Consider the following 18,262-nt stretch of genomic DNA (forward strand, 5'->3'; position numbering starts at 1 on the left):
TCAGCATCAGGTTTGATATAAATGACTTCTCATCTGCCCTAAACTTTACCCTCCTCTTAAATATATACTATTGAGTGATTTATGTTTATGTGTATTCAGTGCTGTGTCCCTGTTTGAGAAGGGATTAAAGGCAGTGTCGAGTCCACACTCAGGCCTATTTGTGGAACAGCCAGATGGTAAATCTATACTGAGTCTGGGACACAGTGTGGCACTGCTGTACCTCCAGATTGTTTGTGTTGTAATTATATAATGAAGTAGGATGTACAAAAAGATTTGCTAAGGTAAGCACAGAAATTAAGTTTTCCTTTGTGAGTGAGTGAAATTTGAGTGTGTGCCCTGTCAAGTGTCTGTCTTAAATGTCTTTGCTCTGTGTAATTACACATGTAAATGTCTGTGAAATTCAATGTGAAGTGCTGTAAAATCATGACATTAAAGCAGTGTTTAATTTAAAGTAAAGTTTTGTAAAATACTGAACCAAAAACAACAATTTTAAAGTACGAATTTTACTTAATTTTTCATATTTTTTGTAGTTTAAACAGAAAACAACTACAGTAGAAAAAGCATTACAACAGAGTGAAAATTGCACCGTGGTAAAATATTTTATGTCAGGTTTTTTTTTTTTGAATACAGAAAGATACCATATTACATTTTATAAATACATATATTATACTTTACGGTTAAGAAAATGTATAATTATATTAAAAATAGAAAAGAAAGAAAGATCTATTTAGAAAAGCAGGTGATGTGTCTGTTTAAACAATATATCAGTTGGCTTGTACCCTAGAAACCTAGAAACTATAATCGATCACTGTTCAAAGAAACTGCATAACATATGAACTATATTTTTATAGCTCCACCGAATAAAAGAAATTTATGTCTAAGCCTAGTCAATGGATTTGAAAACATCTGTGTTTACATAGAAGTGTTCCTTAAACAGCCGTTTGAGGATGAGTTAGATAAGCACACATATGATTTCTTTGGGCACATGCGCAAGCAAGATAAGAAAATTTGAGTCTCGCACTAAATTTCTGGAGTGCCGTTGCCATGGCAGCCTCCCACAACATACAGCCCGCGAATAGCTTCGAATAACCAACCAATCCGAGGGCAGGGTTCGCGTCACGTGGCCGGTGTGAGAGTGAGTTTAGTTCTGCCACCTCCACCTCCTCCATAGTAACATTAACCGAGGCTGAGGGGCGGTGGAGCTGTGACACCTGCGGCTGAACGGATTATTTCTTGAAAAATATTAACCCCGGTTTTTGTTTGCAGCTTCAAAATCTGTGGAAATGTTCAACAGTAATTTCAGGGAGTTTGATGAAGATCCGTTCTTGTCGTAAGTAGAAAAACTTAAGTATTAAATCTGTGATTGTTAGGTTAATGTTAGAATGTTTTTGGCTTGTAACGTTAGAGTTGTTGTAATAATGAACCAGTTTAAAATAAACTCGTGCATGTTATCATGGTAATAAATAGCATTTGAGGTGCTATGTCACAGTCAATATAGCTAGAGTTTATGATTGTGCACAGAAAGCTCGACAAACAAACGAATTAAAACGAGACGTTGACATATTAGACCTCGGTCAGTTTACGCCTGACTGTCTGTCTGTCAGCCTTTGTTTAGTTAACGTTAACGTTAGCTCACTAGCTAAACTTGCAAACTTAAAAAAATGAAATGTGGCTTCATACATACAACTCATGCTACTGCTCTTCAGCAAATGACTTGTTATCGCTAACGTTACATTACATTTCAAGAGAAATATGATATCAATCACATATAGCATTAGCTGTTAGCCATTTTAATAACAATTTAATGAAACAGTTACCTAGCAACAGCTGCTGTAAGGTGGACCGACCGCTGTAAGGACAAACACTGACGTAAATTGTAATTTCAAAACGTCAATAAAAATGTTATTTCAGAAATTATTTGAAATGTTATTTTTTTCTACGTACTTGTATAATTTTAGGATAAAATAATAAACTACCGTTTTAAGTGACAGAATTTCCAGTACAATTTAGATAAAGTTATCTGTAACTGATAATTTACACCTGTCACTTGTATGGATGAACACCTGCTGAGTCAGTGTGTCCGTACTTGACCTGACTTCTAAAACCAGAGTAAGGGTGGCTGAAATTATATTAGTGTGTGTCTTATTTCAGTGTTTTGTTTTCATTCAGAATTTATCTGTAATGAGCACCCAGCTACTATAGTTGACACAAGTCACAAAATATATAAATATCTATGTGATGTGGAGACTCTTTATCATTATGTGTTTGTTTATCATGGTCAACATCGTCTTGCAGAGTTGCTTAGAACAACTGTTCTCAGCCTGGGGTCTGGGGACCCCCAGGGGTCTTTGAGAGGTGTCATTGGGTCCCCAGAACAATAGGGAATATTTTTATTTCACTATTATTTCACTGACTAGAAGTAACCCCAGTGACAAAATGTATGAATGACTATTTTATTCATAGGTTTCAAACTCTTCTCTGTAATCTGCCAATCTACAGTATAAACGTTTATGGAATAACTAAATGTTATCAGACAAAGATCCCTGAGAATACGTCTTATCAAATTGGATCCATGGCCTGATGTGTATCAATTTAGGGATCCTTGACACCAAAGAGGTTGAGACTCACTGGCTTAGAGCTCCTGAATGAAGGCTTAGTTTTGCTCTGTCTGTACTTCCTCTTCCTCTGTTATAGGGATCCATTCCGGGCTCATAGGGAACATATGCGGCAGATGATGCGCAGCTTTTCTGAACCATTTGGGGGGCCCATAATGCCCAGTATAATGGACGGGAGAAGCCGTGGTCGCGACATGGTGGAACATCATAGCTCTTCCCTGGCGCTGAGGGATGAACACAGGGTGAGAACTTGCATTCCAAGAGGCACTAGTTTTAAAAAATCTGAATGGTTTGTCTACTTGTGGACTCAAGTAATAGATGATAAAGCTCTACCCAGCGTGTCACAGTACACCTATACATGTACAGATGTGTGACTGACTAACCTACATACATATCATTTAGGTCTATATGGAATGAAGGATGAAACCCCTGCTGCTACAGCTCACTTATTCCGTTAGGACTTATGACCCTCTCCATCCACCTCTCATGGGCTTATAACCATAGAAGATCAGTGTTTGTGGGAAGTGCTAAGTTTACTAAGGTTATAGTAGAAGCTGTCCACTGGCAGTGTAACTGGAGCACCACTCACTGAGGTATGATGGCCATGTGAGTCTCTGGTTTAGTAGAAGGGCAACCCCCTTGGCCTCTCTGGACAGTTATATCTGGCCCTCAGGAGCCCTATTTATAGTGCATTGTTCCACTGACACACTGCTTTCTCGCAAATACACGCACACACTTCTTTAACACTCAAACCAATATGACCCCAGAGAACTCTGCTTTGCTCTACTGAGGTGAGCTGCTGCTGAAAAGAACAGTTTATTTTGACATTGTTGGCCTAGTTGTCACGTTAACTTAAAATATAGTTTGTCTTCAAATACAACTGTCTCTCCAAATATCTTTGATTCCATACACTTTCATACAGGATAAGGCTGAGGGCTTTTACACCCCATTTAGTGATGGTAATAAGATGGGATCCTAATTCATTATCCAGATAATAAACAGTCTTGCCCTTGCATTTACACCTGGTATTTTTAATGTGTTCTGCTTATCCTCATAGAGACTGTATCTTTGTTCTCCAGAGCAAAACCTGCATGTGAGTAGGCCTAATTTGAGGTGGCAGCAAATTAGCCCCAGACTCCCATAAAAAAAATCACAGTTTTGTGAGTTGTTGAGGTGGGAAAACTTTATAAACTTTGTGAAATTCTGTCTACAACATACTCTTAATTATTTGTCCCCTCTTGTAAATTCGGCAAATGTAACACATTGAGTTATTCCTTTCTTTGTATAAAAATATTGTGTCAGTTTGTCTCTGCATTGCAGAGCCAGTGTGTGGGCTCCTCTGTGATTAGAAAAATTATGCCTCATTAACAGGAGATCAGCTGCACAGTTGTTTGCTGTGCTACATTTTGATGTTATTTGTACCACATTGAAGTAAAAAGGCAGGTAGGCAGGCAGGGGTATAGTTTTGCCATGTTTTGTACCCGTTAACCTCTCTCAAATCAAATCAGCCCCTGTGCTGCTCATATATCCCTGTTAAGTCAAACTTAGTCCCTGTCACCTGCTTTAATCCCACCACCTCAGGGGAGCCTGTATATTTATCCTTGATAATGACTTTCATCAGAAGCATAGCCTCAATAGCCAGTAACCTGCTTTCTCTTTATTAGCGTCATGCCATTAACTAGCTAATGCCAGCTGAGGAGGGGCTCTGAGAACTTGACTAATGACCTCAGTGACAGTGGGTGAAATGGAGCTACACTGCAAAATGTCGATCCAAACAATTTATTTAATCTAATATTGAGAGTCATTTGCTGTTTTTGTATGTATTTTAAGCAGCAGCATTTTAGCAGAATTTTTCTCTTTTTGAGGACCGACACAATATAATGAGAGTAATGATGTAAAGTTTTTGCAGCACAAAAACAAGGTAGGGTTCTGCTGAGCTGGATCTCAAGTTGCAGCAGTAGCATTTAGCAAAATGATAAGTTGTCAGGCCTTTCTATGATATGCAGAAGGAACATGTGAAAGGCCCCATAATCTTTTTTTAATTGATTTGTACACAGACAGTGGGGTAGGAGATAACAGAGATGAGACCAAGTCATTGTTTTGCAAGTCTAAAATAAGTCTCATGTTTTCACAGTGAGGTCCCAAGTCAAGACAGGCAAGTCCAAAGTCAATTCCTTAACTTTGAGTTTTGAGTCCTAAACAAGTCATTCATCAAATGTAATGCCATTTAGGCAACAGAACCTTAATTTACCTTTCTCACATTTTGAACGAATTTGGAGGTCGTTGTGTCTCCATCTATAATTTTTGACAAACGCATTTTTGCATACTGCAATTTTTTTTTTTTGATGACCACATAATAGTTTTTGTCTGTAAACAAAACAATGTTTAGTAGTCAAGTCATTGGAGATAAAGTCCAAGTTTAGTTGCAAGTCTTTTTTGATTTTGTCAAGTCGAGTGTAAAGTAACCAAATTTGTGATTCAAGTCTGACTCAAATCCAAGTTATATGACTTGAGTCCACACTAGGGATGTCCCGATACAAATTTTTCACTTCCGATACGATACCAATATTGCAGCCTTGAGTATTGGCCGATACCGATATCGATCCGATACAATATCAGCATGAATCATACATACTTTTATTACTTATTTTGTAGTGTGGAATGTTAGAGAAGGCTTGATCAAGTGATGTTACTCAAACAGAGAACAATAGTCAGCAGCCAGAGTCACCTATGGATAGAAGTGCTGGAGCGGAAAATGGACTGATTATCGTAGCACTTATATCTGAGATTTTAGATGCAGTCCGATAAAATCTGATACTCGTCTTTTGGCTGATATTGGACCGATATCTGATATCAGTATCGGATCGGGACACCCCTAGTCCACACATCTGGGAGATACAGATATAAGATCTTTGCAGTTTGAAAGACAAAAGATTCCTCTAACTTCCCAGTCCTGTGCCTGTTTGGCTAATTATCATGAACAATAAACCAACTTCATTGTAAAATTCATGGAATTTATGTTGACCAAATTATCATAATCATGCACAGTTTTTTTTTAATCACAGAACACATTTCTCTAACCCCCACACATACTCATTTATGTGAAGATTAGGAGCAGACTTGTTGTGCCCAGCAGTGGTCAGAGGGCTGAAGCTCTAGTGCTGAGTTGTTGGCTTTGTAAAAGCATGTGTGCGGATGTCATGGACACTCTGTTTTCTCATTGTTGCTCTTTTGGTCCATCTGTTTGGCAGAACGTGCCTTGGCAGTGCTGGTGCATTAGCAGCTAGATGACAGACAGCTCACTCTCTCATACTGCTCTCCAATATCACAGGCACAAATGTGCACACGGAAATACATACATAAACACACACACATACAGTATTGAGACATGCACAACAGCACAATTACACGGAGTCACAGCATGCAAGACAACACAGACACGGAATCGCACACACACACATTAGCCACATAATGCTGAGAGGCTGGTACTTCTTGTGTTAGATTGCTAAGTATTAGATTCCCAATGGTAAAATAAGCCCCGTCTTACTTTGCAAACCTGCTGTGAGTTCTCACATTTCTCAGTCTCTTGCCAAAATTCACTACTTAGTTCATATCACCTTTCAAAGCTCTCATTCATCTGAGCACTTGTATATAAAAGTGCTGTCAAATGACAATCAGGTCCCATAAGTTGGATGTATTTTCTTTCATTCTGTGTTTTGTATTGGGCAAGACTTGTGATGCTTTAAGACTGGGATGCACCGACAAAGATTAATTTAGGATTTAAACTTAGTCACTTTAGTAAATCAAAGTCTAGTGAAAAAACCAAATTAAAAAATAATTAAAATTAAATATAGTTTAATCAACATGGAAAGGCTTGATTACCCAAGTTCAAATAAATCAATTAAAAAAATAGTGCTGTCAGGACCTAGTAAAAGGTCCTGGTTTAAAAATTAATCCCTGTCTGTGCAACCAAGCCTAAGTCAGGTGTTCTCCATGCTCTGCCAAAATAAAGCACAAAGTAAAGCTTGGCAATGCAGAGGGCAGTTCCTGCACCTCTCATTCTCCTGCAGCCTCTTGATCCTCTCTGTGGTGTTCTAGCTCTAAGGGCACAAATTTAACAAAATGTGTCTAACTCCCTGGAGAAACACCAATTCCTATGAGATGTACGTTTGCAGCACGACCTGACTTTTCCTTTTAAGCATGAATTATGTCTACAGTACACGTCCCCTCTGGTGTAACTCAGAACTCCCTCAGGAGCAGGAGCAGCCTGCCTCACAGGACACAGTGGCAGGTCCGGTATCAGATTGTGGGCGAAAGAAAAGAGAATGTCAATCTACAGTTGTCCAGACAGCTTAAAATAATGTGTTAAAGACCGCTGGGTCTATGTTCCTTATTTTGCACCCTCAATCTCTCCTCTGCTCAACCCCAGTCTAAATATAATGCTGTCAGATATGTAACTGGCATTTATTAGTCCATACATGCCACTCTGGGATAAAATTGGCTACGAGGCTTCATAGATACTGGTCAGGAGCGTTCTACATCAGCTTGACATTTGAAAAGAGCTGAGAGAGCAGCCTTGGACTTCTTTGACCCCTGTTAGATCCCTGTCCTGACTGGTCTGTCCAGACCACCACAGCCTTCCTAGAATGAAGCTCAGTTTCAGTGTTAAACCCACGCTAATCTCTGGCAATGCGACCCAATTACACATGGAACACAAGTCATTCAACACCCCACTGATTACGCACAATACCCCTGCGCATCACAGAAATACCGACAACTGTTGAGATGCTTATCCAGGGCCGAAGGGTCATAAACACCTGCGGTTTTGGCCCTGAGAACACAGTGTCTGACTGCAGGCTGCTCCCTCCTCACTGGCCTGTCACTCCTTGGTGCTTGCACTCCCAGAGGGTTCATGGCCTTGAAGGGTTGTTTTTAAGGCCACAGGGAGGGCTCTGTGTAGCTGTGTCAAGGGCTTAGTGACAAATGTAATACAACCTAACAGCTTACTGGCAACAACCTCAACAAACATGCAAAAAGTCCACATGATTTGTGTGGGTGTAACATTCTATAATACAATACAGTGTTGCTATGTTGCTAAACTGTTATTGTTTGAATCTGCAGGATATGAGCCGATCATTGTTGCCCTTTGGCAGTATTGACAGCACGGTCAGTAAACTCCTCTGCTGTTCAAGTGCACCATCACATGAGTTTCTCACTTTAGCCTTTACTGGCAAAGTGCATGCTCCAACTCTATAACTGACTCTGCCCACTTATTAACTAGAGGCGGTCAATAAAGTGGTCACAGTGTTTCCTCTGCAGTCACTCCAAATTTACACCATCACATTTCATATCATATTTTTAAAAGGTGGTTAAATTGTTAAATTAATTCAGGAGCCACGCTTCCAATACAAGCAAGATGCCTGCACACTGTAAAAGCACAACATTCAATCATTGTATTTGCTTCCTGCTTGTCCTTCAGAATGTGCTTGAGTAAATGTGCTCAGACAGTCCAATGATTTGTCAAAAAAATGTTATGTTATGTTCTTCTTCTTTTCCACCAACAAAATGAATTGGTGTTACCACATGATGGGGTCGATATTCCAGCTAAAACAAAGCACTTCAGTTCTGTTACTCAGTGGTCAGAAAAACGCTGCAAACCAAAGAACCCCAATTTCGTGACAGCTTAGCTCTTATACACCAGCTGATACAAGTACTAATACGCAGCTACCTCCATCAGCTGAATGTCAAAAGAGGTGTGGCTACACTCCATGTTCCAACAGTTCATTAACACAAGTCCATCTCTATTCTCCATATTTTATCATATTTATACGTAATTTATTAAAATGAAAGTCAATATTGGCGCCAAAATACAGTATAATGGGGTATCAAGTTTAACTGTGATACAAAGAAATTAAATTAAATTTACAACAAATAATTTGCAGAATTTAGGAAATATTTTGAATGCAGTCCACACTGATGTAACCTGTCGTTACACCTCCCTTTAAAAATAAGCACACATGCTATTGCCACACAAAATAATTTTTATGGAAACACTGTGACCAGTATGTGGAATGTTTGTCAAATCTAATATGTACTACTGCAACATCCTCCTCCTTGTTTCTTTAAGTGTATTTATTCAAGGTTGATGATGCATCTTTTTCTGTCAGGTTTGGGTCCATTGTAAAAGAATATTTGTGTGATCAAATTTCCTATGCATGGTGATCGATGGCATCTTACTGTGACATGCATGACTGACTGACAGTTTTTCAGAATGAGAGAAAAGTGGTACCTCAACTGTCACTTAAAGAAACTTTAAAAAATGCACTTTGTCATAAGAACTAAGAAGAGTTGTGAGTTACAATCTAGTTTCATGAAGTGCTTTGTGTCTGTATAATAATGACAGTGATTAAAATGCATTTTTAATTGAAACAATACTGTTAATAAGATGGCCAACAAATATTAGAAGCAATATTTTTCCATGTCATCTTATCTTGAAATGCCTTGTAATAAATCCAACCATGCTGCAAATACTTTATGATTGACAACATGGTCAGGTTTTGTTAAAAGCAGCAGAGAAATGGAAAAAGTTGTCCTCCTTTAAATTCTCTATACTATTTTTGTTATCAATGTCTCTAGGTCACATAGTGTGATGTGATAAAATGTGAATATCCCAGATGCCACACATGCAAGACACATTTAGTACATAATATATTCTTTGCATGTGTTTGTACACATGACGGAGTTGTTTATGAGCTGATAATGCATAGTGACCATATGGCATATGAGCTCCACCATTGAACTCGCCAGCCTTTTGACTGTTCTTTTCCTTTTGTGTTTGTGCAGGACATGATGAGGAACCCTTTCGGTATGTTTGATAACATGATGAGCAACGTGAGGAACAGGATGGAGGAGATGCACAGAAACTTTGTGAGTTTATTTGTGTAATAATTTTGTCTTCTCTTCCTTTTTTTGTTTTGCTGCTTTCTCAGACTGTTGTGCTGCATGAACCATAGTTGCTTAACTCTGTGTGTGTTTATTTGTTTGTGTATTTCAGGAGAACATGTCCACAGATTCAAACACCCACTCATTCAGCTCCTCATCAATCATGACATATTCAAAGGTTGGAAATGAGCCTCCCAAGGTCTTCCAGGCAAGCTCATCGACACGCCGTGCCCCTGGAGGGGTAAGTACCTCGTCACATGTTTTGCTACATTGCAGTATATCACAGTACATTAGAGCACAGTTCACTACATTTAGCTTGGAGAAGTAAATCTGTCTGTAGAGAAATCGCTCATTCTGTAATTCCTGAGTGATCATGATGATAATTTCCCCCTGACCTTTCTTTGTGAGAACATGCAAATTCTCCCAGGGGTCTATGATGGCTCTTCTCCATTAAGGTGTGTCTGAAATCATTTAGGTCATCCTGAATGTGCAATTCCAGGGCCCTGGGACTGGTTCTCCTAAATGGAATGCAGCCATTAAGACTATTTTTAGCCGCACTTGTGTTGACTGGTCAAACTGTCTATTTTCTGATTGGACTTCTATGTAAAGTAAATAAACATGCTGATTGCTAAAACACTTTTTCATGAACAAGCTGAGGTGTCTGACGGGTTTAATAATGTCTCATCACCAGATCAAGGAGACCCGGCAAGCAGTCAAAGACTCTGAGAGTGGTCTGGAGAAGATGGCCATTGGTCACCACATCCAGGACAGGGGACATGTTGTTGAGAAGAAATACAACAAGAAAACAGGAGAGAGGGAGTTCATCCAGGACTTTCAGAATATGGATGAATGTACGATAAAGTGGTAGATGTATATTTATTTATTTAGTTTTTAGTGTATAGATGCTCTCAACCTCCTGAATCATTCTTCACTGAGTTGTTGCAGTAGCTGCACATGGTTTCTCCATATTTTCCAGAGTCCAGCTATATTTGTTTCACTTCTCAAACATGTAACTGCATGAGGGAGCTATTTCAGAGATCATGCTGCAAAGTATCTGACAATTGCAAATTCTAATTTTGACAATTGACCCTTCCTAAGTCTTTACTCCATAAATAGTTGAGAAAGCCTGGCACCTGGTGGAATCTCACTCACCTCTTTTTCTGTTTCCTGTTCTTAGATATGCAATATCTCATCTTTGCTGAAAAAAAAAACACATTTTTGAAGACTGTTAAAAGATGTTTTTGGGGAATATTGTATATAGTCAGAACTTAAGCAGCCTAGTGTATCAAATTCTAGCTAACTAGCCCCTCTACATAAATGTAAATTAGCTAATGTTTTGCTAATATTAGCTAACTTAAGATTTGACTATAGTATATGTCTCGGTCACAGTTTCCCCAGCAAAATCTTTTAGCCATCTTCAAAATGTGGTTTTTATTTCAGCATAGATGAGTTATCACATATTTAATTACAGGAAATGGGAAAGGAACTGACTGAAATTCCACCAGATACCAAGCTCCTTAACTGATTATGGAGTACAAAGCAAAAAGGGGCACGACTTAAGAAGTGTCAGTTAAATGATGTAAATTAACTGATAGTTTTAAAATACCAAGACACCATTACATTGATTTGTAAACAGTAAATACAGGCATTAGCTTGTGAACCATGTTTGACCCATGGAATGTGGTCAGATTGTATTTGTATGTTTTCAGTGGAAATGTTAACTACACTGGCTGGTCAAACATTATACCACTGTAAATGCCGCTGTCCACAGACAGAATGTTGCCTAACATGATCCTGATCCTCCATCCACAGCTGAGGCACAGTCTTTTGATGATGAGTGGCAGCAGAAGGTGTCCAACTTTCAGTCATCTGGCCCAATGTCTCGCCTAGAGGAACCCCGACTCCGTGGTGCTCACCGGGCAGCCATCACCGGCCCCAAGGAGACCCACAGGTCAGTGTTACGCCCCATGTAGTACTGATGACAGGTCAGAATCTGTAGGTCAGGCTCAAATGACAAACAAGTGGGAGACACTGATAGCAGACACATACAGTATGCTTTTGTAAATATATTATCATACTGAAGTTAATTTAACTTTTGAACTATGATTGTTTACTTTTTTCCCACAGAGACCAGTCAAAGGGCAAGGCTAAGGATGAAAGCCATGTGAAATTCTCTGGCTCGACAAAGGAGTAAAAGTATCAGTTTGCATGCTTATTAAAGTCTTTCAAGCATCATACAGTACACTTTGATGTTCTGTACCCACACACGGTGGTTTCATCAACAAGACAGACAGAATGAAAGGCTTTGACCCAGATTTTGAAATATTTAAGACTATAGGGTTCACATTGCGGCTGTCCAAGCATACTGCACAATATGATCAACTCTAAGCCTGTCAAGAATTAAAAACCCATCAAATATGGCTGCCTAATTTACATATATTCTGCTTTCTCATGTGTCAAATGTATCCTGCCATCTCACTGTTAATATTTTGAATCTGAGAAAAGGTCAAATTTGAGTTTGAAAACACAAACATAGAGATGGAGAGACAGGCAGGTTTAGTAAGGCACTATAAGGAATGTAAAATATGTGTGATTTGTAATCTGTTGGCTGTTAAACATGCAAAATCAGCAGTTTAATACAAACCCACACACGTTGTGATGCTGTGTAAAGCATAAATAAAAACAGAATGCAGTGCAACACATTTGCAAAAAGTTGGGAAAGGGGCAACAAAAGACTGGAAAAGTTATGGAAAGTCTGGAACATCCCACAGGTAAACAGGTTAACTGATAACAGGTGATAATAATATGATTGAATAGTAAAAGGGCATCCTCAAAAGGCTCTGTAATTCAAAAGCAAGGATGAGGTGAAGGTCACCTCTTGGTGAAAAAGTTGGGCAAGCAGTCCAACAGTTCAAGAACGACGTAACATTTCTCAACATCCAAGACAAGCCATTTAGAGATTTCACTATCCACAATCCATAATATTATTAAAGGATTGAGAGAATAAGGAGAAATCTCTGCATGTCGGGAGCCAGGCTGAAAACCGACATTAAATGGTGGCACTAAATTAAAAACCTGCATAGTTGTATAAAGAATAGTACATGGGCTCAGGAACATTAAAAAGAACTGTTGTTGGTAAAGTTGGTACAGTTTTGTAGCTACAACATCTGTGAATTCAAGTTAAAGCTATGCAAAGTGAAAGCCATATATCAAAAACATCCAGAAATGCTGCCAACTTCTCTGAGCCCAAGCTCATCACAGATGGACTGATAGAAAGAGGAAACGTGTGCTGTGGTCCACATTTCAGAAATCATGGACATCGTGTCCTCCGGGCTCAGAGGACCATGCGTATTGGTACCAGCAAAAACTTCAGAAGCCAGCATCTGTGATGTTGTGGGGGTGTGTTAGTGCCTATGGCATCATGGGTAATACAATAGTAAATATGGCCCCTTCACAACTTTTTGGAACATTCAAAATGAGTGTATATTTACAAAAAAGTAATTAAAAACTTTAGTATTAACATTAAATATTTTTTCTTTGTACTGTATTCAGTTGAATGGAGGTCATAAAGTATTTGCGAATCATTGCATTGTTTTTATTTACATTTTACAAAATGTCCCAAGTTTTTTGGAATTGGGATTGTACTTCACTACTCTTACATGCTGAGAGAACATTACCATTAAGGCCTTAATCTTCTACAACAACCAAGATACTAAAATGGTTCGTAGTATTTTATAGATGTAGTGGTGTTGTTGAAACTTCTTAGTACACATTAACAACCAGAGAGGAATTTATTTTTATCACTTGTAAGGTATTCTGATGATGTCGTCTTTTGTCACATTATCATTTTCATAATGCAACAGGTCACACAATGTACCAACTTACTGTTTGAAATCCACTAATGCACTTAGACAATGTCTAGATTGTCTTTTTGTAATTATATATATAGCACCTGATGCTCTAGATATATGTATTTTCTCTGCTGTAATCTTTGTAAAAAGAATAATAATGCTTTTCCCTTTTTATATGTTACTTTGGTTCTCTTGTTTTTCATTGGATGAACTCTGTGCTGCACAGCACAATTATCTTGACAATGTCTGGATTATTCTCAATAATTCTAGCTTTGTTCTTGTATATTTTTACAAGCTTTAAAAATGTGTCAAAACAGACTATTGTCTGAAAATAAAACTGTAAAAATATGAAGATTTTTGTGGTTTTGTCTTTTGATCCACCCCTGTACTTTACTGTAGGCAGTGAGTCTATGAGAGCATGAGTGTGTAGTGTGATGAGCTCTCGTTGTGTCTGTTTGGTCGAGACCCAGGGTAGTATTTTTGGACTTGTCAGTAGCTCAGATTGGTCTGAGATGTAACACAGCTGCAAGCCCAACAGGCTCCCCTCTCACGTGCTCATGTATCAGACTTCATTAATCCCTCAGCCTCAACATGCAGATAGCAAGGAAGCAATATATAGCTCAACAGGATCCAAGTGCAACCCGAGTCGTCACTCAGACCAGAAATGCAAAGCACTATCCTCAGTAGGTTATGTAACATGGAAAATGAGCCATACAAAAGAACTTCATGGTGTTGAAAATTAACTCAGTACTCAAACATAGGCCTCTCTGATATATCATGGACGACAGGAAGGAGCAAACACCCCCCAAATTCTGCCAAGTACAGGTAAGCTGTCTCACAAATCACTCATCACAGGCAGCAGAGATGACTGACAGGCTTTACAGCTTTTAAACTTATATGTTCACTGACACCCTGGAAATAGCAGCAGCAATAAACAGTCAATTTAGTGCAATTTATCCCTCAGTAAAGGCATTGCTGTCTTAACAGCTTCTCCTCTCTTAAAAGTCTACTCTTGAAATTCCTCAGGGTGTTTGTTACCAGGCTCCTATTGTTGCCCCACTATATCAACACTGCTTCAGTATGAGTTCAATCAGATTCTTCTTTAACAGGACCCTCCAAGAACAAAGAAATCAGCTGCTCCTCAATGCATTTGACTATTTGTATTGAAAAGACACCTTTTCCACTGCCTCTGTAGAGACATGTTGTGCCCCTTTACTGCTTTAAGTGTTAAATCTTATAAAACGTGACTGCAGACAAATAAGATAAAAATGCCCTGCCATTATCTATGTGGGAGTTGTCTGAGTTGTTTGCGCCATAAAGAGAGTTGATTGTTGAGTTTTATTCCCAGGATGTCAAATATCAACATTTTGGGTTGGTAAAGCAAAATAATGAGAAAATAAGAAAATAGTACAGTCCCTGCAAATACAGACGTCACCACACACTTTTACTGGGTCACAACTGATGAAAGGGATTATGTTTATGAGTCCATAGTTGTTGTTTTTTTCAGAAAGTGTTGCATAGCATTCTTTGAATTTAATTACCAAATTCATTCAGATAATACTAAACAGGCTGATCGTCTTCACCTTCCTTTTTACAAAACGAAACATGGCCAGTATTCCTTTAGGTAACATGGCGTGCAAATATCAAAACCAAAGGTGTAAGTTATCAGGACCTCTTGATAACACATACTTGACAGATTTTTTAAAGAAAATTATCACATTTAACATTAATTATCACAATAACCGAGGGGAGGTCGGTTATTTTAGCTCGCAGTTTCCTGACCTCCCCTGACACATTTTTTATCACTTCATTGTATTTTATGTATTTTTCTGTGTGCAAAAAAAAAAAAAAAAAAGACTTTGCGGTTTCAGATTTTCTTTCATAATCTCCCCATATCTTTAACTGTCACTACAGTCCACAATCGATGGCTTTTTACTCGTATACGTCATGCTGGAACATTACATCCTCCACATCAGTTAAAGATGTTAATGATATACTGATCTTCCATTGTGCATCGTGAATAATGACGAAACATTAGTATCAGTAGAAAGGTTTTAATATTCAATACAAATAAGCTACAAAAGACTTGTGAATATTGAGATGGCAGTTACAACTCTTCCACCACCTGCTGGTCATCTTACAACATGACTTCTTCTCAGAAATATTTACACAGCATTTATAAGACAAAGCATAACTTACTTAAAAAAAAATCTTAATTGAATATACAGGATCTTGACCAATGTAGCGCAAAACTGCCTCAATTATGAAGTCCATCATTTCTCTCCGAAAAGTCACCAGATGCAGAGAGTTGGGGTGATCAGGTCCAGGTCTACATGATTCCCTGAGTCTGTCCCTTTCCTGCGATCTTCTTGGAACACTCCAGGAGAGCGTTGTGGATGTCTTTGGCGCAGGAGATCTGAGACTTGATCATGCCGAGGTACTGAGCATAAGACATGGACTCCGTCTGCACTGTGTCTGGTTTGGTGGCTGTTGGGACCAGGTTGGGTGAATGTTTGGCACTGTCAATACTCTGGGAGAGGCACTCGTACGCCAGCCGCTGCACAGAGGAGAAAAAGCATTGGTTTCTATGGTACATTTAATGTGTAGATACTGGGGCTGCACAATATGGTAAAAATGTCAGTTCACAATTATTCTAACAGATATTACAGTTCAGACAGCCTCTCAAACAACACTAAGGACAGAAAAGCCTGATTAAAAAAACCTGCTGATGAAATTATTCAAGTGACTATTTCACATAATTCCAAATTTCTCTTAATGCAATAGTCAGTGAGTTAAGAGTCAGTTAAGTTAAGTTAAGAATCAGGTAAATGCTCCTTGTGAGGTGGGTTGGCAGTTTCTTATAAGATGGCGAATCACTCCTCCCATCTATCAAATGTTACGTTATATATGGCTTCAAGAGGGTTGAGCTTTTTATGAACTTTATTTACTTTCGATAACACGTTGAACATCACACGTCTCAAAATGTCTCGATGCAGTACTGGATTGTGGCGATATCTAATGTGATATTACATGGTTTGTTGTTATATTTGAACAGTCATTTTATTTTATAAAACAACTGCTAATGACTGTTGGATTGCTTTGGTTTTGTAGTTGTACAAGGAGGAAAGGAGTACAAAGGAAAAACAAATGTTATACGAACAAAAAATGCTTTACACATCAGATTTATTATATAATACATTTTTTAAATTTTAAATGTAATAAAATTAATTTTTTGCTTGGTTAATATCACAATAAATATCATATCATGGACTTGAGTGTTTAATATAAATTAATTGTTTATTAAACAATTAAATTAAACTATTTTGATGACTGAGTAATCACTTTGGTTTATTTCTTTTTAAGACAATGTCAAATTTCAATTCCACAATTTCTGGCTTCTTTAGTCCTCTTTGGGCTGTCGACAAAGCAAGACATTTGAGGACATCACCTTGAGCTTTAGGAAACTGTGACTGACATATTTCAAAACTTTCTAACATTTAACAAACCAAACAACTAACTGATAAATCGATAATGGAAATATCTGTTAGTTGCTGCCTCATTTCAAATAAAAGGACACTTATCAGACCTGGTTCCACTGCATGTCTGTGGTTAGGTGTGTGTGTGTGTGTGTGTGTGTGTGTGTGTGTGTGTGTGTGTGTGTGTGTGTGTATTGTGTTTAAATCTTACCAAACACAGCTCCAGCTGATCACAAAGGGCATAAAACTCCTCTAGGCTTTTGTCAAAGCGCTGAACAGAGGCGTCACTGCTTTTGCTAAACATGGAGAGACAATAGACAGATTAACGTTAAATTAAAAAAACACATTTACATATATATCACATACTCGGCTGTCAGTAACATCTTTATTCGGGACCTTTGTTGTAACGTTCCTCAACTTACATGCCGTTGTCAATGGACGTGTTATGGGCCAAATTCAGAGATGCAATCTTCATCACATTCTGAAAATGAAAAATACAGCAACGTGATTAGAGCACGTTGGTGAAAATGTGTTATTTCTTTGTGAATCTAGAGTATTTCGGCTGTGAACTCATCACACTCATCACTTCGGCTATTGTGAGCAGCAGCTGTGGGTATTTTCGCTCTCAGTTTTTAGCTCAGTTACCTGCAGACTCTCCTTCAGCTGTGGAATCAACATCTTGAATCTGTGAACTGGATCAAAGTCTTGCTGTTGGCTCAGTTGTTGCTGTTGTTGTGGTAATCCTGTGGGTTGCTGTAATCCGGGCTGAGGCATCGGCCCTCCAGGTTGCTGTTGCTGAGACGCCATCTTGACCGGCTACGGCTCACAAGCCGGAAGATGTATAAAATATCCGGTTCATTGTTTTTCAAAATAAAAGCATTTCCTCAGTATACCTTTCAAAATCGAAGATTGTGCACTCATCAACCTCTTTCTGTGACTAATAAATGCTATAAATAAATAATATTGATGTGTCACTGTGTGCTTCTGTATGTATGTGTTTCTTTTGTTCTACTTAATATTTTTATTCTATTCTAGTTTCATTTCTTTGTCTTAATAATAATAATAATAATAATAATAATAATAATAATAATAATAATAATAAAAGAGGAGGGGGAGGAGGGTTAGAGCAATAATGATAATGAACAATGTCATCTGACTTTAGGTTTAGTTGTTGAATACAAATACATTTTTTTCATGCTGAGTCTGTAAGGTCGTTCTTTATAGCGTGGGTCAACTTTTGTTGTATATATTTTGATGGTAAAATACGAATTGTTCAAGTAATTTTGTTATTCATAAAGTATTCAGTTCTGTTTTATTCAAATGAGAGTTGTTGCTTGGCGGTTTTCTCGGTGCTTCTTGAAGGCAGCAGCAGCGCAGT

The 18,262-nt window shown here is 38.3% G+C and overlaps 2 protein-coding genes across 3 annotated transcripts; one reads left to right on the forward strand and one right to left on the reverse strand.

Annotated features, from left to right (window-relative positions):
* The first annotated feature begins 1,165 nt into the window (after positions 1-1,165).
* mlf1 (myeloid leukemia factor 1) lies at positions 1,166-11,911 on the forward strand. 2 transcript variants are annotated; one of them, XM_084716938.1, is made up of 8 exons: positions 1,166-1,330; positions 2,695-2,857; positions 7,737-7,781; positions 9,459-9,542; positions 9,670-9,798; positions 10,249-10,408; positions 11,370-11,508; positions 11,685-11,911. In XM_084716938.1, the coding sequence occupies exons 1-8, from the start codon at positions 1,284-1,286 to the stop codon at positions 11,749-11,751; spliced, it is 834 nt and encodes a 277-aa protein (XP_084573064.1). In that variant the 5' UTR covers positions 1,166-1,283; the 3' UTR covers positions 11,752-11,911. The 2 variants fall into 2 exon arrangements, with proteins under 2 accessions (XP_084573064.1, XP_084573066.1); XM_084716940.1 differs by lacking the exon at positions 7,737-7,781.
* A 3,535-nt stretch (positions 11,912-15,446) lies between these two features.
* med29 (mediator complex subunit 29) lies at positions 15,447-17,727 on the reverse strand. Its single transcript, XM_084716343.1, has 4 exons — positions 17,530-17,727; positions 17,307-17,365; positions 17,096-17,180; positions 15,447-15,965 (listed from the first exon to the last, which is right to left on the reverse strand). The coding sequence occupies exons 1-4, from the start codon at positions 17,689-17,691 to the stop codon at positions 15,738-15,740; spliced, it is 534 nt and encodes a 177-aa protein (XP_084572469.1). The 5' UTR covers positions 17,692-17,727; the 3' UTR covers positions 15,447-15,737.
* Between the last annotated feature and the right edge of the window lie 535 nt (positions 17,728-18,262).

This window comes from Lutjanus erythropterus, chromosome 4 (genome assembly GCF_056507025.1).
Source record: "Lutjanus erythropterus isolate fLutEry1 chromosome 4, fLutEry1.hap2, whole genome shotgun sequence".
NCBI lineage: Eukaryota > Metazoa > Chordata > Actinopteri > Lutjaniformes > Lutjanidae > Lutjanus > Lutjanus erythropterus.